The 27,721-nt window shown below is 41.5% G+C and overlaps 1 protein-coding gene across 1 annotated transcript; it reads right to left on the bottom strand.

The window, feature by feature from the left end:
- On the bottom strand, nucleotides 1–27,209 carry lmln (leishmanolysin-like (metallopeptidase M8 family)). The gene is made up of 17 exons (XM_035773981.2): nucleotides 26,841–27,209; nucleotides 26,007–26,104; nucleotides 25,880–25,910; nucleotides 23,849–23,931; nucleotides 23,514–23,631; nucleotides 16,105–16,283; nucleotides 3,874–3,979; nucleotides 3,633–3,727; nucleotides 3,351–3,468; nucleotides 3,035–3,142; nucleotides 2,632–2,708; nucleotides 2,296–2,406; nucleotides 1,875–2,007; nucleotides 1,365–1,524; nucleotides 896–1,026; nucleotides 362–572; nucleotides 1–240 (listed from the first exon to the last, which is right to left on the bottom strand). Exons 1-17 carry the CDS (start codon nucleotides 26,967–26,969, stop codon nucleotides 140–142), a joined length of 1,989 nt encoding a protein of 662 aa, XP_035629874.1. The 5' UTR covers nucleotides 26,970–27,209; the 3' UTR covers nucleotides 1–139.
- Between the last annotated feature and the right edge of the window lie 512 nt (nucleotides 27,210–27,721).

Raw genomic sequence — 27,721 nt, 5'->3', positions numbered from 1 at the left:
CCCAGCCACCCGCCCAGCCCATCAAAAGTAATGCACTATGTAGGGAATAGGGTGTCATCTGGTCCACTGCCCCAGGCACAGAACCTTGCAGTCAGTAAGTCAGTCACCCAACCAGTCAGTCAGTCACACAGTCAGTCAGTCAGTTCCGCACACACAGGATAAATCCGGCTAGCAGAGGGATGAGGTTTAACAATAGAAGCCACAGAGTTACCACTAAGCTGGAGGAACTGGAGCACGGGTCTGGAAGAGAGGCAAAACACTTCCTTAATACCAAAAGGTTTATATAATGTATCTAGTTATATAAAGTATATATGTGTGTGCATGAATATGGAAGGTAGGAAAGACAGGCAGGGGAACTCACCAATAGGAACTCTCCTGGTACTATTGAGGGGAGGCAGCTGTTGTGGTAGAGGGCAGGCGCTACAGAAGTCTGAGCAGGCAGGACAGACGAGAACCCCGTTGTAGACCCAGTCATTAACACGCACACTAACTCTCAGCAGCTGACCGGTATGCACACACTGAAACTCAGTATCCTGCACCCATACTGTCAGACCCTGGGTAGAGCAAGACATCTGGAAACAACCACAATATAACATTTAATTATTTGTTTTTTGTATGGGTCACTTTAAATATCTGCCTGTCACACATTTATAACAGGGTTACCTATTTGTTAACCCAAAACACATAAATTAGACTGAGAATTTGTGATTCTGTAAGATCATGTGATAAAAGGATGAGACTTAAAGGTGGTAAACATTATTAAACATTATCAAGAAGACTCCCACAGTACATAGCTTAGTACATAGCTTGCAAAATATGGAAAAGTGACTAAACATAGATTGCAGAGATGCTGAAATGGAGATATCTATTTAATTTTTTACTTATTCTGCATTACCCTATAACAGCCACTTCCCCAGTCAGGGTAGGTCATGCGCCTGGTACACTGCTCCATGATGAAGGATGTCTTCTGGTACAAACACACAGAGTCTGGACCATACTGCTCAGCGCCATAGTTCCTCCACCAATCTGGAAGCAGTGTCAGGTAACCTACTCGTAAGTAGGGTTGCAAAATGAAGGAACATTTCCCAGAAACACAATTTTCAGGTTTTCCATAAATCCCAGTTGGAAGATTCCCAGAATTAGGAGGGAATAAGCAGAGAGGGAAAATGGAACACTCCAACAGGGAATCGTCCAACTGGGAATCCTCCAGCTGGGATTTATGGAAAACCTGGGAATGTTGTGAATGTTTCCGGAATTTTGCAGACCTTCTAGTTAGTGAACAGTCTCACAGTACATTGTCCAAGGTCCAGCCGGGTCTGAGGCACCAAGAGGCAAGAACAATGCAAGAAGGAAATGGATATTACCGGGTTGGTTCTCCTGGACCCTGCAGTAGGAGTTGCGTTGGTACTCTCCACTCAGGTGCCAGCTGAATTCCTGGCTGAAGGGACAGTAGTCAGCGATCTCCACAGCTCCACCGTAGGAGGCAATGTCCCTCACAGAGACATCAGGGATATGGTCAAAGTACTGCAGGAGGGGAAGTGGACAAGATTTACTATATGGGGTGTACTATGCAGGTCACAAGTGGTCAACAACATCTTAAATAAAGACCATTTTAAATGTGTGTTTTGTTTGGTTTTGTTGCCTTTTTTTGTCTTATAGGTACAAACTTTGTTTGGGTGCAAGTGTTAAGTAAATCGTTGAGTGTCATACACTTGCAATATTTATGTTTGTCTTCTAATCCTCTGTAGTGGTCCAATAGGTTTCTGACACAGACTCTTGCTAGCATCATGTGGTTATCACTGGGTGTATTCTCATAGCCTCGATTTCTAGAGTTTGTGACTTTGAAGGATGGCATTGTGAGACTAGTATTTTACCTGGTAGTCCAGGGGTATGTCCTGAGGGTACTTCTGCAGGTTGCAGACAGCCACAGCCAGCTGGTCCTGCCTGCAGGTTAGCTGGAGGGGTGTGGCACGCACCGTGTCACAGTAAGGGGTCACCACTTTACGACTGAAAAACAGTAACACACCGAGGGTTGGATCAGGTAGAGCCACAGTTTGTCACTTAAATGTTTTTATTGTGTTTAAAAAAATGAATAAAAAACAGTTTGTTACAATTTCTAATAGAGTTTCTAAGGCTTGATGTTTGTGTTGACAGAAATGTTGACATATGAGACAGGGTGCATTGTCTGGTGCTACTTTAAATTTGTTTAGGGGCATGCCATGTGCCTAGACATTTAGATGTTTCAGCCTGTTGTGTACAATAAGAAACCTTAACTCTGATTAGACACCTTCTTACCTCTGACGTTGCCTTTCAATCCAGAACTTACAGCTTTTCATCACAAAGTCACAGCCCAGACCCTTGCCCCAGTCCAGCCTCTCTGCCATGCTGTAGTTGGCTTGGTACCAACTACATAGGAGACAAAGATGACCCGAACACATTGTACATCAAGTCAGGTAAACTCTTGAACTTCAATACAAATCATGTGTCAAAGTCAAAACGTTCAATCACGCCAATGCTCAAGAAAAAAGAACCAAGTTGTTTAATAGTCAAAGCTCTTGAAATTACATCAAATGTAAAAGTCATTATTTTCTTGTATTCCATATATTTTCTGGAAACAGTCAGCAACCTTACCCGGTGTCTTCCATGATGGCCAAGGTGATCCTAGAAAACACTCTGTTTTGTGTGTGCGATCCAGTCATTGCTTCGTTCTGTTATCAATACAAACAGGAGAATCATCAAAGTATCATATATAGATTAATAATGAACCTATATGAGCATATAAATGCTGACGATGAGTAGTGAACTATAGATAAATAAGAAATACAGAATTCACAATAGCTATACAGACTATGAAACTGAGTGAAAGGGTATGGTGTGGTTAGGTCTATATTCCATTACAGACATCAGTTCTACTAGGCTGAGTAAAGATACACCACAAACGTAGGCTACACATATTGTACAGAAAGGAATCATTTCAGATAACAATAAAAACTAAGCACAGTACAATGCCACCAATCTTCAGCCCTCCGTTTACCTCTAGTAGCCTCTTCTCCCAGTGGTTCAGCTCAGTACCCATCCCTCCCTGGTTCTCCAGCTCCATACCCTCCAGAATGGGACAACCAAAGTGTCTCCTCGCTTCCTCCTGCCAACACATGCAGGGATACAGGACATAAACATTAACCACATTACAGGACAGTACAGGGCAGCGCAGCACAACATAACAAAATAGCACAACACCACACAGAACAGCCCAGCATAGCCTCTACAAAAGGGACATACTGTATCTACCCATGACAAATGCATGTAAATACATAATTAAATGATGAGGAGGTTAAAACGAGGATTCTTACCACAACACGCGGCGTCACTAGAAGATGCACTTCGTGACGGACCATCACTCCACCACGGATGTCCCATAATCGAGTCACTCTACGTATCACTGCATCACTCCATTGATACAGGCCTAAACTATAATAGACAAAAATAGTCTTAAATGTTAACAAAATGAATGAGAAAATACAATGCACAACAGAAAAACAATTACAATATCATCTAAGCCTACTGGTTATTACAAACAGCACGATTATAAAAACAAAGTCTGACAGCAGAGGAAAATGATCAAGTATACATACCTCTCGTTGAATGCTGGTAGTCCACTTGCAAACCGAGGTGTCAATGGCTTGCCATTATAATCATGATAAAACGCAAACAGCCCTGCTGAAAAACCCTTTTGGACAGATACGTAAAGATTACATTACTCAATCAATAATGAAATCTGTGGAGGACAGGTTCGATTAATTATTGTATTTATTTAAGTAATTCATGACATGCTTTGCCCCAATAGGAATATAAAGTAGATTCCAATGCACCCACCAAGGCATGTATGATTTCGTGTTTGACGGTTGACAGCATGCTCTCAAACTCCTGAGGTTGGGTGGATATCATATTGGGGCACAAGTTGGCATATCCAGCAATGGGCCTGAAAAGGTAAAGAGAGTGAAACTGACATTCATATGATATCGTTGGGTTAAAATACCTATTCAGGGGCCAATAACTACCATGTCACCTACCAGACCCAATCACTACCTACGGCAATCTGAAATATCCTAAAATGCTGCCATTCTAAAGTATATTCTAAGGGTGTATGTAACTAGGTGTGTATAAACAGTAGGGGTGCAATGGTTCCCCAAACCCACTGTTCAGTTTCTGTACAGCAGGAACATTAAATGCTTTTTACAATGTTCAGCATTCACAATGTTCCTTGCATTGTCTGTTGTGACCAAATTGTGATGCTGCGTTTGTAACCATGTGGAAGGTGGGAATTGACCAGTTATGAATTCGTAAATACTACTTGGATTCATTTGCGTGATTTGAACTCGTTGAGAAACGCTGATTGGCTAATGGCCAACAAGCTGTGGCAACCAAAAACTAAAAGTACAGCTATCATACATATAAAACAAATTATATAGTTAAAAAACAACATTAATAGATTTCTTCTTTTAAATAATGCTTTCTTGTTGCATTTACAGTAACGGCTGAAAATGTTGTTAGAGGCCATTTCCTTAGTAGGTGACGTCAGAGGTTACCATGTGGGAGAAGTGGGTGCTTAGGGTGAGTTTTCCACTAGTAATTACCAGTTTGAGGGCCGTTCAAGTGGATTTTCCCAGTTGTATGTGGTAACTTCCCACGAGGCTACGAACGCACCATGACACTGCCTCTTTCAGTGCCAGATGCGCACTTATAAACGGGGGCGTGTTTGTAGCGTGGTACGGCTTCCACTGTGATTGGCCAATTAATTGAAAACTTCAGCTTTGGTTGGCTTACATAAAGCGGTTACTACCCGTGTTCTGAAATGGGTGCAAGAGGGAAGATCGTAATGTGGCTCGAGCACTTTCACGAGGTCCTGAAAGAAACCCCTTATTCCCAACTACCGAGAATGGGCGTAGATCCGCGACAAAAAATATTAACATGGCCTACCTACCGCTCTTGTATTGTCTTTGGCCTGGTCAGAATCACCTGCCAAGTGCTGCTTGAATGCATGGGAGACTACGTGTTGTTGTTTCTTTGCGTTACCATCTTGCTCCGGTATACTGGGGTGATGTCGGCAAAAAATGTGTCAACATATCAGAGGTGTTGGCAGCTGCATATGCTGTTGTCGTTTAGTTGGGACATAATGCTAACATTTTATCCACAACTCTCTGTCCATCGCCGTTGTAATCTACTTGGAAGCAAAAATGTTTCAAAACTGGAGATATAAATGGAGGACAACTAAACTACACGGAATTGCTTTAATAAGGTTAAAGTCAAGGATAATTTAGCTATTTGATTTGGAATTTTAAGACCCCTTGACGCATCAAAAACATATACAGTACCAGTCAAACGTTTGGACACACCTCATTCAAGGGTTCTCTTTATTTTTACTGTTTGCTACATTGTAGAACAATAGTGAAGACAAAACAATGAAAGAACACATATGGAATCATGTAGTAACCAAAAAAAAGTTTAATATATTTTATATTCTTCAAAGTAGCCACCCTTTGCCTTGACAGCTTTGCACACCTAGCATTCTCGCAACCAGCTTCATGAGGCAGTCACTTGGAATGCATTTCAAGTGTGCCTTGTTAAACCTCTTACAGCTACCCCCTACGTTTTTTCCATTTCCACCTGAAGACAAATCTAACTGCCTATAGCTCAGGCTCAGGCCCAGGACCAAGGATATGCATATTCTTGGTTTCATTTGAAATAAAACACTCTTAAGTTTGTGTAAATGTGAATTGAATGTAGGAGAATATAACACAATAGATCTGGTTTAAATAATACAATGAAAAAAAACACTTTTTTTCATTTTTATTGTTGTATCATCTTTAAAATGAACAAGACAAAACAAACATTGAGATAGGATGATGGGGACAATTTCAGTGAAAAGCATAAGAGGGCAACAGTACGTGTGCAAAGTTTCAGAATGATAACTTCCAAAATGAGTGTGCTACATGACATTTATCATGAAGTCACCCAGGTGTCCCACACAAGTAGCCCAAATGTACCCAAGTGGCCAAATTGGTGAAGTTATACATTTTGAATGGAATAACTATATACAAAATACCAAAATGGTATTCTAACACCCCCAAAAAAAAAAAAAAAAATGAGAAAAAACATGAAAAAATATATATAAAATATATACATTTACAAAATAACACTTTCAATATTTGGAAGACCCTCAGTCCTCTACACAATATTGTGCTGCTGATGCCAGGTGCCATAGCAGTCTCTTTCTGCTGTAAAGCAGAGGGTCACCAAGCATGTGGTGCAGGTGATGGGGGACTTCATTTTGCAAAGAACACAGCGACGTCTCCGTGCTGTGCCCTTTTGGCCCTGAGGCACATCCATGCCTGCAGAAATACATTTGGGGAGATGAACACCACTTGTGGCAGGAGCTGGATGAACCAGCTTCAGTGGGGGATGGACAACTTGGCACTGGGTGCTCCCATTCAGAGTCAGTGGAACTGTGAAAGAAAATGTTCAGTTAGAATAGTTTCACATATGAGCCCTGTATCAACAGGTATAATGAACAGATATATATAGAGTACAGGGAACAAAGTTGAATATATTATTATAGACCTGCTACATCTACAGTCTCATTTATATTATGACAGACCAGCTAGATCTACAGTCTTTATTATATTACAACAGACCAGCTGTATCTACTGTCTCCATTTCACTTTGGCCATTGTTGTGGGCCTGCCCTCCCCTCAACAGACTCAAATAGGCTATTTCATGTGGGGGTGGGGTGGGGCGGCAGACACACGCATCTCACATTTCATTACATTATTTTTATATATTGCTACTAAAATAAATGTTTTAAAAAAAAATCGCAAATCATATTTTAGATGATTAATTTCAAATGAAGGCATTAGCATGAGAAGAACTTACCAGTCCAAAACGATGTCCTCTCCGTTCACAAAATATTCCTCCATTTGGGTATCGCTAAATGAATCATCCTCCAACAATCTCTGTCTCACTTTCCCGATCAATTTCTACTAAAATTGTGTGTACATCTGTATATCTAGACTTAGATTTAGCTTTCCCTGACTTAGTCGCCATACTGATTGATATATAAACAGCTGAAGATGCGCTTTACCAAAACAACACTGTGCGTAACATGCATGGCTCCTTCCGGTATGAATCTTCAATGGCGAATGACCCTCTTTACGCGGGAGTTTACTACATGGGTTGGTCTTCAACACATAAACATCACATATGGCCATTTACCTCAGCTCATTGGCTCACCCAGCTAGATTTCAAGACGATCAGTGGTCATTAGGTTAAAATACAGTCAATCAACGAAACAGCGGTCATATCATTGGTGCACAATGATGTCATTACTTGTTGTCTTCAAATCGGTTTCTTTCAGTCAATACGTCCCGCGAAATGACCCATCAGGTTTGGTTGTGTTGCAATGAAACCAAACATGTTGATTGCAATGAAACCAAACATGACTGGAAAAGTCACGCTTAGTGTGTGTATTTACATCGAATGTGTCGTTGAAAATGGAATGAGACGGAATTCACGACACAAGCGGTTCACAAAATGTTTCGTGTTAGGCTATAAAAATGGATTTTATCAAACAAAAAGACCATTCATTGTGTAACAATGAGTATTGGGATTGCAAACAGAGGAAGATCGTCAAAGGTAAACAATTAATTTTATTGCAGTTTGTGATTTTGTTAAGCCTGTGCTGGTTGAAATAGTTGTTTTTTATGGTGCTCTATCCTCAGATAATCACATTATATTCTTTCACAGTAGATCCTTTTAAAAATCTGACAAAGCAGTTGGATTAGCAAGATTCTAGGCTTTCGAAACATGTGAGACACTTGTATTTTTATGAATGTTTAATATGACTATTTATGTAGCGATCACGATATGTTGTCGAATTTCATTCTGCTAACGGGTTCGGTGCGCAGAGAGGTTAAAAAGTGAATTTGGGGAATTAATGCGTTTGAGCCAATTAATTGTGATGTCGTGAGGTGACTAATTAAACGTAGGAGGTAATTATTCGATAAACAGCAGTAATCACATTAATGATCCTCAATTAAATCAGGAAACAATTAACTTGGAATTTGGGACCCCATGGGAAAACTTGTTTACCGATTTACTATCTCCCGACTTAAACTCTAAAGATTACTAAAATAGCTCTTCTTTCATCAATAAGTAAATTATTATTTCCTTATATCAGTCTTATTCTGAACGTCGTTGACCATGTAAATCTGCACAAACGCTAACTTAAGTGATGAATCAGCGATACACTAATTGGCTTAAATATTTTCTTTAACAACTAAATACATAAAAACACATACACGGTTTGGAAACTACGCTCACAGTAGTCAGAATATTTAGCCCCATAACAACCACTCATTCAGATTTGAAATGCAACAAATTTTAAGCATAGATGTCTCTCTTTTGAAACCACTCAGTCTATGGCGAGTAGTTCGATGTAAGTTTCTGGATGTCCACCAGAAGTCACAATGTCCTTAGTTGTATGCTACTTTGTCTTGGAGTGTTCGTTAGAATAGATACGTCAGAGGTGTACCACCCGGTGGTGATGGGGATCTATTCTTCTCTCCAGTCTTTGGTCAATTGTCCTAGACTACTTTACATGCAGACCTGCAGACGGTGCATGTTTTGGTCTAGTCCATCTTCTTCACTCGTCGAGAGTTTCAGAGGGTCTTACCATTTTCTGGTCTTGGAGATTTAACCATTTCAACGTGTGGATCATGTCCTCACATTCTCTGGTCAGTATTTAAAGTCCTTTTAAGCACTCTGGCCTTGGACGGCGTTCCGTCCTGTTGACACAATGTCTGTGTTCACGTTGGTGTGGTTACTAACTGGGCCCAGGTTTATATGAAAAGCCATCTCATTAAGAAGGCTAAAATCACATTTGTATCTTTTCAGAAGTATTCTTAATAATTTATTTTATACAACATTTAGATGTAAAACATGATAAATAGCACGTGTACACTTTCAGAGTCACAGTTATCTTGTTACATAGTCTTTCTGATAATTCTAACGACATCAAAAAATATACATTAATTTTCAATATTCCATCCCTCGTCATCCCCAACGTTTGAATGTTGAAACATATTGTCCCAGTGTCTGTTCGTTAATGTTGAAGTTTTGGCAAGAGTCTCAAGACACAGCACATTCCTCTGTTCAATACTGCAAGGCAAGAGAGAGACACTTTACGACCGGGGTTAAGTCATAAAACCATCCCAACTCCCCCTTCCTCTCTAGTGGGAGAGAAGGGGGGGTCTGGCACTCTGTGCCAAGCTGATTTGGCGCCTTTGATCCTCGCCAAGCTAGAGAGTCATGACAGTGATGTGTAGGGGTCGTACACATAAGTTAGCCCTATTTCGTAAAAGACCAAGTCAATATTACGTCAAGAACAGCTTAAATAAGCAAAGAGAAACAACAGTCCATCATTACTTTAAGACATGAAGGTCAGTCAATCCGGAAAAAGTCAAGAATTCTTCAAGTGCAGTCGCAAAAACCATCAAGCGCTATGATGAATCTAGCTCTCATGAGGACCGCCTCAGGAAAGGAAGACCCAGCGTTACCTCTGCAGAGACTGTTATAGTTTTGGCAAGTCGGTTAGGACATCTACTTTGTGCATGACACAAGTCATTTTTCCAACAATTGTTTACAGATTATTTCACTGTATCACAATTCCAGTGGGTCAGAAGTTTACATACACTAAGTTGACTGTGCCTTTGAACAGCTCCGAAAATTCCAGAAAATGACGTCATGGCATTAGAAGCTTCTGATAGGCTAATTGACATAATTTGAGTCAAGTGTACATGTGGATGTACTATAAAGGCCTACCTTCAAACGCAGTGCCTCTTTGCTTGACATTATGGAATATCAAAAGAATTCAGACAAGACCTCAGAAAAAAATTGTAGACCTCCACAAGTCTGGTTCATCCTTGGAAGGAATTTTAAACACCTGAAGGTACCATGTTCATCTATACAAACAATAGTACGCAAGTATAAACACCATGGGACCACGCAGCAATCATACCGCTCAGGAAGGAGACGCCTTCTGTCTCCTAGAGATGAACGTAATTTGGTGCAAAAAGTGCAAATCAATCCCAGAACAACAGCAAAGGTCCTTGTGAAGATGCTGTTGGAAACAGATACAAAATAATCTATATCCACAGTAAAACAAGTCCTATAGCGACATAACCTGAAAGGCTGCTCAGCAAGGAAGAAGCTCCTGCTCCAAAACCACCATAAAAAAAGCCAGACTACGGTTTGCAACTGCACATGGTGACAAAGATCGTACTTTTTGGAGAAATGTCCTCTGGTCTGACGAAACAAAAATAAAACTGTTGGGCCATAATGACCATTGTTATATTTGGAGGAAAAGGGGAACGCTTGCAGGCCGAAGAACACCATCCCAACTGTGAAGCACGGAGGTATCATCATGTTGTGGGGATGCTTTGCTGCAGGAGGGACTGGTGCACTTCACAAAATAGATGGCGGCATGAGGGAGGAAAATTATGTGGATATATTGAAGCAACATCTCAAGACATCAGTCAAAAAGTTCAAGCTTGGTCGCAAATGGCTCTTCCAAATGGACAATGACTCCAAGCTTACTTCCAAAGTTGTGGCAAAATAGCTTAAGGACAACAAAGTCAAGGTATTGGAGTGGCCATCACATAGCCCTGACCTCACGCCTATAGAAAACGTGTGGGCAGAACTGAAAAAGCGTAGGAGGCCTACAAACCTGATTCAGTTACACCAGCTCTGTCAGGAGGAATGGGCCAAAATTCACTCAACTTATTGTGGGAAGCTTGTGGAAGGCTACCCGAAACGTTTGACCCAAGTTAAAGAATTTAAAGGTAATGCTACCAAATACTAATTGAGTGTATGTAAACTTCTGACCCACTGGGAATGTGATGAAAGAAATAAAAGCTGAAATAAAGCAATCATTCTCTACTATTATTCTGACATTTCACAGTCTTAAAATAAAGTGGTGATCCTAGCTGACCTAAGACAGGGCATTTTAAGTAGGATTAAATAACAGAAATTGTGATAAACTGAGTTTAAATGCATTTGGCTAAGGTGTATGTAAACTTCCGACTTCAACTGTATTTCCATATGTGTTATTTCAAGTTCTGATGTCTTCACTGTTATTCCACAACGTATACAGTGGTAAAAATAAAGAAAAACTCTTGAATGAGTAGGTGTGTACAAACTTTTGACTGGTACTGCATTTAAACTCAGCATAAAAGAAACGTCCCTTCACTGTCAACTGCTTTTATTTTCAGAAAACTTAACATGTGTAAATATTTGTATGAACATAACAACATTCAACAGACATGAACAAGTTCCAGACATGTGACGAGCAGAAATTGAATAACGTGTCCCTGAAAAAAAGAGGGGGGAGACACAAAATCAAAAGTAACAGTATCCTGTGTGGCCATCAGCTGCATTAAGTACTGCAGTGCATCTCCTCATGGACTGCACCAGATTTGCCAGTTCTTGCTTTGAGATGTTATCCCACTCTTCCACAAAGGCACCTGCAAGTTCCCGGACATTTCTGTGGGGGGTGGCCCTAGCCCTCACCCTCCGATTGAACAGGTCCCAGACGTGCTCAATGGGATTGAGATCCGGGCTCTTCGCTGGCCATGGCAGAACACTGATATTCCTGTCTTGCAGGAACGAGCAGTATGGCTGGTGGCATTGTCATGCTGGAGGGTCATGTCAGGATGAGCCTGCAGGAAGGGTACCACATGAGGGAGGAGGATGTCTTCCCTGTAACGCACAGAGTTGAGATTGCCTGCAATGACCACAAGCTCAGTCCGATGATGCTGTGACACACCAGCCCAGACCATACGGACCCTCCACCTCCAAATCGATCTCGCTCCGGAGTACAGGCCTTGGTGTAACGCTTATTCCTTCAACGATGAATGCGAATCCGACCATCACCACTGGTGTGAGAAAACCGTGACTCGTCAGTGAAGAGCACTTTTTGCCAGTCCTGTCTGGTCCAGAGATGGTGAGTTTGTGCCCATAGGCGACGTAGTTGCCGTAGCTGCCTTACAACAAGCCGTCAGTCCAGCCTCTCTCAGCCTATTGCAGACAGTCTGCACACTGATGGAGGGATTGTGTGTTCCTGGTGTAACTCAAGGAACTGGTGTTGTTGCCATCCTGTACCTGTCCAGCAGGTGTGATGTTTGGATGTACCGATCCTGTGCAGGTGTTGTTACACGTGGTCTGCTACTGCGAGGATGAACAGCTGTCCATCCTGTGTCCCTGTAGTGCTGTCTTAGGAGTCTCACAGTATGGACATTGCCATTTATTGCCCTGGCCACATCTGCATGCCTCCTTGCAGCATGTTCACGCAGATGAGCAGGGACCCTGGGCATCTTTCTTTTGGTGTTTTTCCAGAGTCAGTAGAAAGGCCTCTTTAGTGTCCTAAGTTTTCATAACTGTGACCTTAAATGCCTGTCTGTAAGCTGTTAAGTGTCTTAACGACCGTTCCACAGGTGCATGTTCAGTAATTCAAATCAAAGTGTATTTGTCACGTGCGCCGAATACAACAGGTGAAGGTAGACCTTACAGTGAAATTTTTACTTACAGGCTCTAACCAATAGTGTGAAAAAAGGTATATGTGTGTGTGTTTGTGTGTGTGTAGGTAAGTAAAGAAATAAAACAACAGTAAAAAGACATGAAAATAACAGTAGCAAGACTATATACAGACACTGGTTTGTCAGGCTTATTGAGGTAGTATATACATGTAGGTATGGTTAAAGTGACTATGCATATATGATGAACAGAGAGTAGCAGTAGTGTAAAAAGAGGGGTTGGCGGGTGGTGGGACACAACGCAGATAGCCCGGTAAGCCAATGTGCGGGAGCACTGGTTGGTTGGGCCAATTGAGGTAGTATGTACATGAATGTATAGTTAAATTGACTGCATATATGATAAACAGAGAGTAGGGGGACACACAATGCAAATAGTCCGGGAGCCTTATGGCTTGGAGGTAAAAACTGTTGAGAAGTCTTTTTGTCCTAGACTTGGCACTCCGGTACTGCTTGCCATGCGGTAGTAGAGAGAACAGTCTATGACTGGGGTGGCTGGGGTATTTGACAATTGTTAGGGCCTTCCTCTGACACCGCCTGGTGTAGAGGTCCTGGATGGCAGGCAGCTTTGCCCCAGTGATGTACTGGGCCGTACGCACTCCCCTCTGAAGTACCTTGCCGTCGGAGGCCGAGCAATTGCCGTACCAGGTTCTGATGCAACCGGTCAGGATGCGGTCGATGTTGCAACTGTAGAACCTTTTGAGGATCTCAGGACCTATGCCAAATCTTTTTAGTTTCCTAAGGGGAAATAGGCTTTGTCGTGCCCTCTTCATGACTGTCTTGATGGATTTGGACCATTATAGTTTGTTGTTGATGTAGACACCAAGGAAATTGAAGCTCTCAACCTGCTCCACTACAGCCCAGTCGATGAGAATGGGGGCGTGCTCGGTGCTCCGTTTCCTGTAGTCCACAATCATCTCCTTAGCCTTGGTTACGTTGAGGGACAGGTTGTTGTTCTGGCACCACCCGGCCAGGTCTCTGACCTCCTCCCTATAGGCTGTCTCGTCGTTGTCGGTGATCAGGCCTACCACTGTTGTGTCGTTTGCAAACTTAATGATGGTGTTGGAGTCGTACCTGGCCATGCAGTCGGGGTTGAACAGGTAGTACAGGAGGGGACTGAGCACGCACCCCTGGGGAGCTCCAGTGTTGAGGATCAGCGTGGCAGATGTGTTGCTACCTAACCGATCCTTACCACCTGACGACCCGTCAGGAAGTCCAGGATCCAGTTGCAGAGGGAGGTGTTTAGTCCCAAGTTCCTTAGCTTAGTGATGAGCTTTGAGGGTACTATGGTGTTGAACGCTGAGCTGTAGTTAATGAATAGCATTCTCACATAGGTGTTCCTTTTGTCCAGGTGGGAAAGGGCAGTGTGGAGTGCAATAGAGTTTGCATCATCTGTGGATCTGTTTGGGCGGTGTGCAAATTGGAGTGAGTCTAGGGTTTTTGGGATAATGGTATTGATGTGAGCCACTACCAGCCTTTCAAAGCCCTTCATGGCTACGGACATGAGTGCTATGGGTCTGTAGTCATTTAGGCAGGTTGCCTTTGTGTTTTTGGGCACAGGGACTATGGTGGTCTGCTTGAAACATGTTGGTATTACAGACTCAATCAGGGACATCTTGAAAATGTCAGTGAAGACCTGCCAGTTTGTCAGCACATGCCCGGAGCACACGTCCTCGTAATCCGTCTGGCCCCACAGCCTTGTGTATGTTGACCTGTTTAAAGGTCTTACTCACGTCGGCTATGGAGAGCCTCAGTGTTGCTTGCCTCGAAGCGAGCATAGAAGTGATTTAGCTTGTCTGGTAAGCTTGTGTCACTGGGCAGCGTACAGCTGTGCTTCCCTTTGTAGTCTGTAATAGTTTGCAAGCCCTGCCACATCCGACGAGCGTGAGAGCTGGTGTAGTATGATTCAATCTTAGCCCTGTATTGACGCTTTGCCTGTTTGATGGTTCGTCGCAGGGCATAGCGGGATTTCTTGTAAGCGTCCGAGTCCCACACCTTGAAACGGCAGATCTACCCTTTAGCTCAGTGCGAATGTTGCCTGTAATCCATGGCTTCTGGTTGGGGGATGTACGTACAGTCACTGTGGGAACGACGTCCTCGATGCACTTATTGATAAAGCCAGTGACTGATGTGGTGTATTCCTCAATGTCATCGGAAGAATCCCGGAAAATGTTCCAGTCTGTGATAGCAAAACAGTCCTATAATTTAGCATCTTCATTGAACAAGCAGAGAAGATTTTCATCAAGGATCTCTGTACTTTGCTTGGTTCATCTTTCCCTCGATCCTGACTAGTCTCACAGTCCCTGCTCCTGAAAGAAAAATCTCCGTAGCATGATGCTGCCACCACCATGATTCACCGTAGGGATGGTGCCAGGTTTCCTCCAGACATGACACTTGGCATTCAAGCCAAACAGTTCAATCTTGGTTTCATCAGGCCAGAGAATCTTGTTTCTCATAGTCAGAGTCCTTTAGGTAAACTCCAAGCGGGTTGTCTTTCATGCTTTTTGCTGAGGAGTGGCTTCTGTCTGGCCACTCTACCATAAAGGCCTGATTGGTGGAGTGCTGCTGAGATAGTTGTCCTTCAGGAAGGCTCTCCCATCTCCACAGAGGACCTCCAGTCCTGTTTTTGCTTTGTCATGATTGCGTATTGTGAATATTTAATACATTTTAGAATAAGGCTGTAACGTAACAGAATGTGGAACAAGTCAATGGGTCTGAATACTTTCCGAAGGCACTGTATATGTGAGAGATATCAGAAAGATCTAGGAAACATATTTGACATGTACTTAACCCCTTATTTTTTGTCACTAAAACAGTCTTAATAATTCCATATATTTTTTTGACTGGTACCGGGGCACCTTCAGACAAGTCTTGTGAGCGTCCTAGAGCAAAGCAAGAGTCTCACCTTTACACAGAGGGGTTATACTAGTGTGTAGCCCAAACTGTTGGCACACCACTCACAGAAGTTGGCAGATCGGCTGCAGCGACTTCAGACGAGTCCCAAGACACTTGTGGGGTTGTAGAGCAAAACGTGTTCGTGAGAGTCATCTTTCCATAGAGGGGTCATAATAGTTTGTAGACCAAACCGTTCGGACGCTACAGACGATATTTGGGATGTCTCATGATCTGACAAACACTGCTCTTTCAAAGGTGGATGCAAAAAAGCTGATATCTCTAGTTTAAACTGACAGATTGTTATGGGGATTTTTATTATGCTAATTCGATTCCTGCAGCCTTTGGAGTTAATGTATTTATTCAAGTTCACATTGTGGACCGAACTGAGGTCCCTGTACCGAACAGTTGGGGAACGAATACGTGTACCGTTACATACATAAGCATTTCGCTACACTCGCAATAACATCTGCTAACCATGTGTATGTGGCCAATAAAATTTGATTTGACATTCCTAATAAAGATGTACCGTTACACCCCTAATAAAAGGTGTATAGGGTTGCAGGCTTACCTGTCCAGCTCAGACTCCAGCTGACAGTATGCAGCATAGGCCACAATGTTCTCCTGTCCACAGCGTTCTGTAGTCACCCCGCTGACGTAGAGGACAAAATCAGCCCTTTCCACCCCCTCCCCGTCCGGAGCTCCTGCCGAGCCACACGACCTCCCGGTCTCGCTGCACACCTTGCATTGCTGGAAATCCGATACACAGAATACCATTTTTATTTCATTTTATTTATTTAACCTTTATTTAAACAGGAAAGTCACATTGTGACCCAGGTCTCTTGGTTAGTCTCATTGAGATAATGTCTTTTGAAGAAAGACCTGTTCAACATAGCAGCAGAACGTAATAATAGCAAGTCAGGTGAGAAGATATCCTGTAGAGGAAACCCAGTTGAGCATGTAAGCATAGGTCAACTATTCATTTCTTCAGGCCAAGTCAAATAAAACTGTATTTAAAGTGATTAAATGTACTGTATGTCTAAAAGAACAATGTCACTGGTTAAAAAGGCCAAGCTTAAAAGGTGAGTAACAAGCAATAGAGGTCGTCCTTTGTGCTCAGTTGGAAGAGAATGGCCCTTGTAACGTCAGGGTAGTGGGTTCGATTCCGGGACCACCCATACATAAAATGTAAGCACACGACTAAGTCGCTTTGGATAAAAGTGACTACTAAAATAAATACAGTGGCAATAAAAAGTATGTGAACCCTTCAGAAATACCTGGATTTACGCATAAATTGGTCATAAAATTACATTTGATCTTCATCTAAGATACAACAGACAAACCCAGTCTGCTTAAACTAATAACACACAAATTCATGTATTTTTCTTGTCTATATTGAATACATCATTTAAACATTCACAGTGTAGGTTGGGAAAAGTATGTGAACCCAAAGGCTAATGACCTCTCCAAAAGCTAATTGGAGTCAGGTAACCGGGAGTACAATCATTGAGACAAGATTGGAGATGTTGGCTAGAGCTGCCCTGCTCTATAAAAATAAGTTTAAAAAGATTAAGAATTGTTGACTTGCATAAAGCTGGAAAGGGTTACAAAAGTATCCCTAAAAGCCTGGATGTTCATCAGTCCACGTTAAGACAAATGGTCTATAAATGAAGAAAGTTCAGCACTGTTGCAACTCTCTCTAGGAGTGGCCGTCCTGCAAAGATGACTGCAAGAGCACAACGCAGAATGCTCAATAAGGTAAAGAAGAATCTTACAGTGTCAGCTAAAGACAAAGAAATCTCTGGAACATGCTAACATCTCTGTTGACGAATCTACTATATTCAGCAAAATAATTAATGTTCCTTTTTCAAGACCCTGTCTTTCAAAGATAATTTGTAAAATTCCAAATAACTTAACAGATCTTCAATGTAAAGGGTTTAGACACTGTTTCACATGCTTGTTCAATGAATCATAAACAATTAATGAACATGCACCAGTGAAACGGTCGTTACGACACTAACAGCTTACAGACAGTAGGCAATTAAGGCCACAGTTATGAAAACTTAGGACACTAAAAAGGCCTTTCTACAGACTCAGAAAAACACCAAAAGTAAGATGCCCAGGGTCCCTGCTCATCTGTGTGAACGTGCCTTGGGCATGCTGCAAGAGGCATGAGGACTGCAGATGTATGTGGCCAGGGCAATAAAATGCAATGTCCGTACTGTGAGACGCCTAAGACAGCGCTACAGGGTGACAAGACAGACAGCTGATCGCCCTCGCCGTAGCAGACCATGTGTTACAACACCTGCACAGGATCGGTACATCCGAACAGCACACCTGCGGATGGCAGGTACAGGATGGCAACAACTGCCCGAGTTACACCAGGAACACAATCCCTCCATCAGTACTCAGACTGTCCGCAATAGGCTGAGAGAGGCTGGACTGAGGGCTTGTAGGCTTGTTGTAAGGCAGGTCCTCACCAGACATCACCTGCAACAACGTCACCTATGGGCACAAACCCACCATAACTGGACCAGACAGGACTGGCAAAAAGTGCTCTTCAATGACGAGTCACGGTTTTGTCTCTGCAGGGGTGATGGTTGGATTCGTGTTTATCGTCGAAGGAATGAGCGTTACACAGAGATCTCTACTCTGGAGCGGGATTGATTTGGAGGTGGAGGGTCACAGCATCATTGGACTGAGCTTGTTGTCATTGCAGGGAATCTCAACGCAGTGTGTTACAGGGAAGACATCCTCCTCCCTCATGTGGTACTCTTCCTGCAGGCTCATCCTGACATGACCCTCCAGCATGAAAATGCCACCTCCACATTGCTGCACATCTGAAGTTCGCAAAAGTGCACCTGGATGTTCCACAGCGCTACTGACAAAGTATTCTGTGGACAGATTAAACTAAAGTTGAGTTGTTTCGAAGGAACACACAACACTGTGTGTGGAGAAAAAAAAAGGCACAGCACACCAACATCAAAACCTCATTCCAACTGTAAAGTATGGTGAAGGGAGCATCATGGTTTGGGGCTGCTTTGCTGCCTCAGGGCCTGGACAGCTTGCTATCATCAACGGAAAAATGAATTTCCTAGTTTATCAAGACATTTAGCAGGAGAATGTAAGGCTATCTGTCCGCCAATTGAAGCTCAACAGAAGTTGGGTGATGCAACAGGACAGTGACCCAAAACACAGAAATAAATCAACAGAATGGCTTCAACAGAAGAAAATACGCCTTGAGTCCTGACCTCAACCCGATTGAGATGCTGCGGCATTTATGCAGAAGTCCAGGTAATTCCAAAGGGTTCACATACTTTTTCTTGCTATTGTATATTATATGAGTTAAGACAAAAGCTCCTGGAGAGCGGTTTAAATAAATGCGTGCCTCAAATGACCCTTGACTCGGAAGGGCTAATCATGTTTGAGGCTGTCAGGTCAGTGAGTACGCACTCCGACCTAAGCCGTATCATAATCCATATTTAGCTGAACTGGCGTAGGATGCATTAGCTAATCCCATAACTCCAGAATGGTCCAGGGGTGCCCTGGTGGACAACGTATGAGTTATTTTTTTAATGTATTTTTTATTAACCCACCTCTTCGGGGAAGACAAATATTTGTTGGTACAGCTTTTTTGCAACATATACATCAATTGTACATATCACACTTTACATATACTGTACATTTGACATACTTTTACATACAGCAATCATATTACAATAATACATTCCCGAATATGAGCTCTTTATTCCTACCCCTCAGCCACTCTCAGCCCATCCCACCTATCACCGTAGACCTCCCTCATTTGGTTTCCATGTGCCATATATTTTTAAATTATGCTGTTAATTTCTACATTAATTTGGAACCTTTTTAAAATCACAGTATCCACAGAATGTGAGCTAAAGATAAAAAAAAATGTCTGAGTATTATTATTATATTATTGATTGACTGACTATGGCTTTCCAAATCGCCCAACACTGTTATTTTTAAGGTTCATTTTAAGTCAATGTTTAAGTGAATATATTTTACATTAGAAACACAAAAGAACTGTCAATCTCCCTCGGCCTGGGGCTCCATGCAAGATCTCACCTCGTGGAGTTGCAATGATCATGAGAACGGTGAGGAATCAACCCAGAACTACACGGGAGGATCTTGTCAATGATCTCAAGGCAGCTGGGACCATAGTCACCAAGAAAATATTTGGTAACACACTACGCTGTGAAGAACTGAAATCCTGCAGCGCCTGCAAGGTCCCCCTGCTCAATAAAGCACATATACATGCCCGTCTGAAGTTTGCCAATGAATATCTGAATGATTCAAAGGACAACTGGGTGAAAGTGTTGTGGTCAGATAAGACCAAAATGGAGCTCTTTGGCTCCAACTAAACTCGCCGTGTTTGGAGAAGAAGGAATGCTGCCTATGACCAAGAACACCATCAAACATCGAGGTGAAAACATTATGCTTTGGGTGTTTTTCTGCTAAGGGGACAGGACAACTTCACCACATCAAAGGGACGATAGACGGGGCCATGTACCGTCAAATCTTGGGTGAGAACCTCCTTCCCTCCTTGGCTCAAGAAGAAGCACATTAAGGTCCTGGAGTGGCCTAGCCAGTCTCCAGACCTTAATCCCATAGAAAATCTGTGGAGGGAGCTGAAGGTTCGAGTTGCCAAACGTCAGCCTCGAAACATTAATGACTTGGAGAAGATGTGCAAAGAGCAGAGGGACAAACTACAAGAAAAGTCTGACCTCTGATTGCCAACAAGGGTTTTGCCACCAAGTACTGAGTCATGTTTTGCAGAGGGGTCAAAAACGTATTTCCCTCATTAAAATGCAAATCAATTTTTACATGCGTTTTTCTGGATTTTGTTGTTGTTCTGTCTCTCACTGTTCAAATAAACCTACCACTAAAATTATAGACTGATCATTTCTTTGTCAGTGGGCAAACAAAATCAGCAGGGATCAAATACTTTCCCCCCCTCACTGTGTATGTATGTGTGTGTGTATGTATGTACAGTGTGGCAAAAAAGTATTTAGTCAGCCACCAATTGTGCAAGATCTCCCACTTAAAAAGATGAGAGGCCTGTAATTTTCATCATAGGTACACTTCAACTATGAATGACAAAATGAGGGAAAAGAAATCCATAAAATCACATTGTAGGATTGTTAATTATGGTGGAAAATAAGTATTGGTCAATAACAAAAGTTTCTCAATACTTTGTTATATACCCTTTGTTGGCAATGACAGAGGTCAAACGTTTTCTGTAAGTCTTCACACACTGTTGCTGGTATTTTGGCCCATTCCTCCATGCAGATCTCCTCTAGAGCAGTGATGTTTTGGGGCTGTTGCTGGGCAACACGGACTTTCAACTCCCTCCAAAGATTTTGTATGGGGTTGAGATCTGGAGACTTTGAAATGCTTCTTACGAAGCCACTACTTCGTTGCCCGGGCGGTGTGTTTGGGATCATTGTCATGCTGAAAGACCTAGCCATGTTTCATCTTCAATGCCCTTGCTGATGGAAGGAGGTTTTCAATCAAAATCTCACGATACATGGCCCCATTCATTCTTTCCTTTACACGGATCAGTCGTCCTGGTCCCTTTGCAGAAAAACAACCCTAAAGCATGATGTTTCCACCCCCATGCTTCACAGTAGGTATGGTGTTCTTTGGATGCAACTCAGCATTCTTTGTCCTCCAAACACAACAAGTTGAGTTTTTACCAAAAAGTTATATTTTGGTTTCATCTGACCATATGACATTCTCCCAATCTTCTTCTGGATCATCCAAATGCTTTCTAGCAAACTTCAGACGGGCCTGGACATGTACTGGCTTAAGCAGGGGGACACGTCTGGCACTGCAGGATGAGTCCCTGGCGGCGTAGTGTGTTACTGATGGTAGGCTTTGTTACTTTGGTCCAAGCGCTTTGCAGGTCATTCACTGGGTCTCCCCGTGTGGTTCTGGGATCATTCTGACCCCACGGGTGAGATCTTGCATGGAGCCCCAGATCGAGGGAGATTATCAGTGGTCTTGTATGTCTTCCATTTCCTAATAATTGCTCCCACAGTTGATTTCTTCAAACCAAGCTGCTCACCTATTGCAGATTCAGTCTTCCCAGCCTGGTGCAGGTCTACAATTTTGTTTCTGGTGTTCTTTGACAGCTCTTTGGTTTTGGCCATAGTGGAGTTTGGAGTGCGACTGTTTGAGGTTGTTGACACGTGTCTTTTATACTGATAACAAGTTCAAACAGGTAACGAGTGGAGGACAGAGGATCCTCTTAAAGATGAAGCTACAGGTCTGTGAGAGCCAGAAATCTTGCTTGTTTGTAGGTGACCAAAAACGTATTTTCCACCATAATTTGCAAATAAATTCATTAAAAAAATCCTACAATGTGATTTTCTGGATTTTTTTTCTTCTCGTTTTGTCTGTCATAGTTGAAGTCTGATGAAAATTACAGGCATTTCTCTTCATTTTAAGTGGGAGAACTTGCACAATTGGTGGATGACTAAATACTTTTTTGCCCCACTGTATGTATGTATGTATGTATGTATGTATGTATGTATGTATGTATGTATGTATGTATGTATGTATGTATAGCATTCTGATAGTGTCAAGAATTTTGTATAATAATACATTGAAAAATCAAGTGTCGTTTTTTGTATCAGTTCATATACCATGTGCCATGGAATCGGTACATCAAAAATCTCTTGCCATTTATTTTGGAACGAATGTGTGACATAGCAATTTTTGAACAAAGGATGAGCCTTTCTTAATAATCTACTGGAGAACCACGTTTAAGTATAACTTATGTATGAGTGATGCTTTTAGTGAGAGGTTTAATGTTTTAATATTTAAATAATTTTAACCCCCAAACCCCCAAACTCATATTCATTATATAAATAGGCATGTAACATTTTTTTCTGGTTTGAATTTTTTCTGGCTTAGCGTTTTGCTCATATGATTTAAAAAACAAATCGTCTGGAGTAGGCAGTACCATTAGTAAAAGGGTAAACTGTGATAGGACCAGAGTTGATGAATGTGATTATTCCATTAATAGATAAGTATTTACATCTCCATGGTTGCGGAATCGTATCTATTTCTTTTTCAAACTGGTTGTGTTAAGTTAATGTATTTTTTTTCAGACATGAATATGTCTACTTTACCATCCTTCCATGTTATTGGTAAACTACAAAGCAGTGTAAACATGTATTTTAAACGATCCAATACATAACATGGTACTCTTGTCATAATTGGGTCTTAGTCCTGAAAGGCTAGAAAAGTGATCAAGATCTTCAATGAGACCATGCAGGGATCCTGATTGTGGTCTTATGAAAAAACCAGTCATTGGCATAGATTAACACTTTTGTTTTTAACTCCCGGAATTCTAACCCTTTGATGTTCTTGTTGGATCTGACTCTTAATAGCTAACATTTCGATGGCCATAATAAATAGATATGGAGACACCGAACCGCCCTGTTTTACTCCTCTTAACAGCCCAATACTTTCTGAGAAGTAACCATTATTTACTATTTTACACCTGGGGTTGCTGTACATAACTTTAACCCATTGTACGAGATTCACCGAAATTAAAGTAGTCCAGGCATTTATATATAAATTCTAGTCGTACTTTATCAAACGCCTTTTCAAAATCTGCTATGAATACCATGCCTGGCACCTTTGATGTTTCACAATGTTCAATTGTTTCAAGTAATTGTCGTATATTATCTCCAATATATTGTCCATGTAAAAAACCTGTCTGATCAGGATGAACAATATCTGGTAAAAACCTTTTTTATTTTATGTGCGTATGAGTTGTCCATTTTCATCAATAATAATTCACCACCAGAAATCACAAGGTAATAACGGCGACCAATAACAGTAACCAACACTGACTAAATAGGTTGGTTGATAGACTAGTTATTAGTAATACCTACTCTATCAACCAACCTACCTGGTCACTACACCTCAGTGGCGTAGACAGACCTGCAGATGATGCTCAGGAACAATGACGGGTCCACACTTTGTGATGTCTGCACATGATCCCTGGCAGTAGCGGTGAGGGTCATCTTTCTTCCTCAGATACTGATTGGTCACACATTGTCTGAACAGGAACAGACAATTTTATAATGCAAGAGAAAGATACTGACCCTCTGATCGAGCCTTGTTTAAGGTCTATTCAATAAAATAGATTATCTTGAACATTTTAAAATGCTACACACCCCAATTGAATTACAAACGTGAAAATATAGCATTTTCTTCTTGAGATTAGAACATGTTATTGGACTGTGTTGGAGGGTGATGGGAGGTGAGCTCTCTACCTGCTGAGTAGTATAGGCCCTGATTTCCGGCGAACCTGAAAAACCTTCTGTAAATAATCAATTGCTTGTGGAAAAAGTTTATCCTGTAGAAAACAAAAAGGGAGTACCTATGACACCAGCAGCCAGCTAGGATACACAAAACATAATATTAGCCTGGTGCAACAAAACTTCAAACTTAAAGGTAAGATTATCATGTAGATGTGATAAACATGACACACACACAGTTGAAGTCGGAAGTTTACATACACTTAGGTTGGAGTCATTAAAATTTGTTTTTCAACCACACCACAAATGTCTTTTTAACAAATTATGAAGTTTTGGCAAGTTGGTTAAGACATCTACTTTGTGCATGACACAAGTCATTTTTCCAACAATTGTTAATAACAGACAGATTATTTCACTTATAATTCACTGTATCACAATTCCAGTGGGTCAGAAGTTTACATACAATATGTTGACTGTGCCTTTAAACAGCTTGGAAAATTCCAGAAAATTGTCATGGCTTTAGAAGCTTCCGATAGGCTAATTGACAGTCAGTTGGAGGTGTACCTGTGGATGTATTTCAAGGCCTACCTTCAAACTAAGTGCCTCTTTGCTTGACATCATGGGAAAATGAACCGAAATCAGCCAAGACCTAAAAAAAAAAATTGTAGATAATATAAATAATATATGCCATTTAGCAGACGCTTTTATCCAAAGCGACTTACAGTCATGTGTGCATACATTCTACGTATGGGTGGTCCCGGGGATTGAACCCACTACCCTGGCGTTACAAGCGCCATGCTCTACCAACTGAGCTACAGAAGGACCAGAAAGACCTCCACAAGTCTGGTTCATCCTTGGGAGCAATTTCCAAACGCCTGAAGGTACCACGTTCATCTGTACAAACAATAGTACGTAAGTATAAACACCATGGGACCTCGCAGCCTTCATACCGCTCCGGAAGGAGGCGCGCTTTGCTTCCTAGAGATTAATGTAATTTGGTGCAAAAAGTGCAAATCAATCCCAGAACAACAGCAAAGGACCTTGTGAAGATGCTGGAGGAAACAGGTACAAAAGTATCTATATCCACAGTAAAACCAGTCCTATATCGACATAACCTGAAAGGCCGCTCAGCAAGCAAGAAGCCACTGCTCCAAAACCGCCATTAAGAAAAGCCATACTACGGTTTGCAACTGCACATGGGGACAAAGATCATACTTTTTGGAGAAATGTCCTCTGGTCTGATGAAACAAAAATATAACTGTTTGGCCATAATGACCATTGTTATGGAGGAAAAAGGGGGAGGCTTGCAAGCCGAAGAACACCATCCCAACTGTGAAGCATGGGGGTGGCAGCATCATGTTGTGGGGATGCTTTGCTGCAGGAGGGACTGGTGCACTTCACAACATAGATGACGGCATGAGGGAGGAAAATGATGTGGATATATTGAAGCAACATCTCAAGACATCAGTCAGGAAGTTAAAGGGTCTTTCAAATGGACAATGACCCCAAGCATACTTCCAAAGTTGTGGAAAAATGGCTTAAGGACAACAAAGTCAAGGTATCAGAGAGGACATCACAAAGCCCTGACCTCAATCCCATAGAAGATTTGTGGGCAGAACTGAAAAAGCGTGTACGAACAAGGAGGCCTACAAACCTGACTCAGTTACACCAGCTCTGTCAGGAGGAATGGGCCAAAATTCACCCAACTTATTGTGGGAAGCTTGTGGAAGGCTAAAACGTTTGACCCAAGTTAAACATTTAAAGACAATGCTACCAAATAAAATTGAGTGTAACTTTTGACCCACTGGGAATGTGACGAAATAAATAAAACCTGAAATAAATCATTCCGACATTTCACATTCTTAAAATAAAGTGATTATCCTAACTGACCTAAGACAGGGAATTTTTACTAGGATTAAATGTCTTAATTGTGATAAACTGAGTTGAAATGCTTTTGGCTCAGGTGTATGTAAACTTCCGACTTAAACTACACACACACCTGCATGTCAACAGGAAAGAGCTCGGACTTCATTCACACCAACATACCTTCACAAGTCTTCTTTTATCTGAGGTTAACCTTTGGAAGAAAACATAACATGTATACAATAACATTACGGTAAGGCCAGGAACACACTTATAAACTTCGAGAATAGTAGGACAGAAATAAACTTACTTGTCCACACTTGAATCATAAATAAGTTTTATCTTTAATTGTTGATCAGAGCTTCTTTTGGTTAATCTTTCCGACTTCAGATATACTTTATGGACAACCTACAAGAAGAAGCATTGTTGAAAGCAAAACAGCTACTGTATTATCATCAGTGGTGTAAAGTACTAAAGTAAAAAATACAAGTCGTTTTTGGGGGTATCTGTACTCGTACTCGTTACATTTTGAATGCTTAGCAGGACAGGAAAATTGCTTAATTCACACACTTATCAAGAGAACATCCCTGGTCGTCCTTACTGCCCCTCATCTGGCAGACTCACCAAACACATGCTTTGTAAATTATGTCGGAGTGTTGGAGCGTGCCCCTGGCTATCCGTAAATTTAAAAAAAAAAACGTTTTCTTAAATGATGCCGTCTGGTTTGCTTTATAAGGAATTTGAAATGTATACTTTGACTTTTAATACTAAATTATATTTAAAACCAAATACTTTTACACTTTTACTCAAGTAGCATTTTACTGGTTGACATTCACTTTTACTTCAGTAATTTTCAGTAATTACTTCAGTAATTTTTTCTCAAGGTTTAGTATCTACTTTTATGACAATTGGGTACTGATTATCATGTAGAAACACCTTGAGATGAGTGAACCACATGATTAGCATCGTTTTTTTTCATGTAAAGAATACATTTAAGTGCATGCATTAAATGAAACGTTTAATAATTTGAGAGGAAAGAGCTAAAATGTTAAAATAATCGACACGGAACGCCCCTATTGACATTGCTCGAGCGCCCTCCTTGGTTAATTGATTCCTTACGAGAAAATTGCGATAAACGACATACCTCCGACAGAGATGGGACTTGATGTTTACACGTATGACAATGCACAAACAAAAATAGAAGTGAGAAGGTGAAAATACGTCTCAGTGACCCAAACAGCTTCCAAAAGCGTCTCAGCTCCGTCGCCATCATATGTCCAGCGACAGTCGTGCTTCAAATCCTGTTTCATTCATCGCTATCTACATAATCACAACTCACATAGATATCTATGCCGCTCCACCACTATGTTATGGATAGGTATGTATCTTATTACTCCTCATTAGGACGGTGAAACCCACTTTACTCGTGTGTCACTTGCTAGCTTTAGCCTTTAGTTTAGCCAAAGATCACTGTTCTATCTGTGACCCTGCTTACATCGCCACTTCCGGGTCGTCAAATGTTTCTGAAAAAAAGCTTCACAACAAAAGTCTTCTATCTGAGCAATACAAGGGCTGCATGCTAAACGGTAAACAATATTTCTAACCACACCGGTAATGTATCCAAGAATGTCCATGTCATGTGTAAAAATGGAACAAAAATGTCCACGAAATTGTATATATTTTATTAACTTTTCATTGACATATTACATAGTGTGGACATTCAGTGCACTGAGTCAGACAGACATAATAGAAATTAGGATGTGAATTTTATTTCATTTTATTCCACAGTAGCCTATAGTGACAGACAGGGCTTCTTCATTTGTTTTGAGTATTTGTTGGTGTTCTATTGGGATCCGCATTGCAAAAGCAGCAGCTACTCTTCCTGGGGTCCACACAAAACATGAAACATGACATATTACAGAACCTGACAACAGACAACAGCTCAAGGACAGAACCACATACTACATGGGGGTGCTTCTTGCAGGAGGGTAGTCACAGAGCAGATGCAATGGGATGTTTGTTCTG

Source organism: Oncorhynchus keta, chromosome 7 (assembly GCF_023373465.1).
Source record: "Oncorhynchus keta strain PuntledgeMale-10-30-2019 chromosome 7, Oket_V2, whole genome shotgun sequence".
In the NCBI taxonomy this organism is placed as follows: Eukaryota; Metazoa; Chordata; class Actinopteri; order Salmoniformes; family Salmonidae; genus Oncorhynchus; species Oncorhynchus keta.
This window is presented reverse-complemented; position numbering and strand designations above follow the sequence as displayed.